At 24.9% G+C, this 1941-nt stretch overlaps 1 protein-coding gene across 1 annotated transcript in view; it reads right to left on the bottom strand.

Annotated features, from left to right (window-relative positions):
- Window positions 1–260: 260 nt before the first annotated feature.
- The window catches only part of LOC107704107 (myosin-IIIb-like), a 48073-nt gene continuing 46392 nt past the window's right edge, over window positions 261–1941 (bottom strand). Inside the window, exons 29-30 of the mRNA XM_016506961.1 lie at window positions 617–686; window positions 261–268 (exon numbers count right to left, since the gene is read on the bottom strand). Of these exons, the coding sequence (XP_016362447.1) occupies window positions 261–268; window positions 617–686 (78 nt within the window). The remainder of the gene's footprint in view (window positions 269–616; window positions 687–1941) is intronic.

Raw genomic sequence — 1941 nt, 5'->3', positions numbered from 1 at the left:
CAGACATCACACCGCCTCGCGTTTCTTAAACCAGACAGAGCCGCAGTGTATCAAATAAAAGCCTTTATTCAATCTCCTAAAACATCATTTACATTCAATAAAAGTACATCAAATTACAACCGACTGTAAAAATTAAGTTCAAAATCTGTCAAATTACTGTGTAGCAAAATTACAATTTCACAGTTACATACACCTAAAAATCTCAAATAAAATCATGGATAGCAGCATCAAAAACATCTGTAGCTTCAATCTCCACAGTGTCACGCATCTGAAACAGACAAAACATACAACTAAATAATACATTTACTTCCTAAACCAACAGATTAGATTAAAAAACACTCGATTACAGTAATAAATTCAAAACTAAAATCAGTCACCATTGTATTTATTTTTAAATGATGAGATCTAGGGCTCTCAAACTCCAAAAATGAGAAAATGATAATAACAGTTGTTGATATGATATATTTCAAATCCTATGATACTTTTGTGAAATGTATCAGCATATAATGAAGTAAAATTAGCTTTTTTTAGCTGAATGGACTGCTGTGCTGAAGACAGACAGAAAGTCATGTGGGTTTATGGATGAAAGAAATCAAGCGGCTGATCGATAACTCACCCGTCCTCTTCCACGAGCTCAAGGCTTTACCGGAGGAGACTTGGATCTGATCCTGGCTCTGCTGGAAGTGCTGGGAAAACACGGGAATTGAAACAACATGAAACATTGGGGAAAATCCAGTTTAGTGAAGAGATGAGCCTTTTCTGGCAGCTTTTCTGACAGGAAAACCGTTTATTACGCAAAAGTATTGAAATATTGTGTGATTGTGTTTGAGCAACTGCAGCTTTACTATCAGGAGCAAAACAAACTAAACTTTAATTGAAGGTTCACTTATGTTCTCACGACAAGAGTGTTTTTCATGAAGTTTTCACATATTATTATTATTATTATAAATATATATATATATATATCCACTGTATATTTACTTATTTAGATGTATTAATTATTATTTTTATTTAAATATATATATATATATATCCACTGTATATTTACTTATTTAGATGTATTAATTATTATTTTTATTTAAATATATATATATATATTTTCAAAATATTTCTATATTATAATAATACAATTTTATATTATATTATAAGCATTATTATTATTAAAAAAGTAATTTATTTTATTATACATATATATAATGCATATTATTATTATTAATATAAATGTATACTATTTATTCAAATGTACTTATTATAATTACTATTATTATTATTTATATATAAATAATTTTTGATAATACAATGTTGTACAATGTTACCATCAGTATTATTAAACATTTAATTGAATATTATATATACATATTATTATTATTAATTTAAATATATACTAAACATTTATTCAAATGTATTCAGTATATTATTTACATAAATAACTTTTAAAAATGTTATACAATATATTATCATCATTAAACATTTAATTGAACATTTTTATTATATATAAATATATAAAGTTATTACATATTATTATATTTTTTTTTTCATTATTATTTAAGTTTTTGCACATTATTATTAATTATAATAATGATACTACTACTACTACTAATATTTATTGTTATTTATATAAATATAATACTCTTTATTTATTCAAATGCATTTCTTATATAAATAATACTTTTCAAAATATTTTTAGAATATGTTATTACGATTGTCATCACCAAATATATTCCATTGTGACAACGTGTTGTTCAAAGCATTGTGAAAAATAGCTTTTACTAGTTAAGGCTTTGACATTTGTGTGTATACAAATAAATAAATAAATAAACCCATTCTAAGAAATATTTACTGGAGTAGAAAGTGTGACAACTAACTTCAGCCTATATGTGACCCTGGACCACAAAACCAGTCTTAAGTGTCAATTTTTCAAAATTGAGATTTATACATCAT

This window comes from Sinocyclocheilus anshuiensis, unplaced genomic scaffold (assembly GCF_001515605.1).
Source record: "Sinocyclocheilus anshuiensis isolate Anshui unplaced genomic scaffold, SAMN03320099.WGS_v1.1 scaffold690, whole genome shotgun sequence".
Lineage (NCBI taxonomy): Eukaryota > Metazoa > Chordata > Actinopteri > Cypriniformes > Cyprinidae > Sinocyclocheilus > Sinocyclocheilus anshuiensis.
Note: the sequence above shows the minus strand (reverse complement) of the source record. Positions and strands in the feature narration are given on the sequence as shown.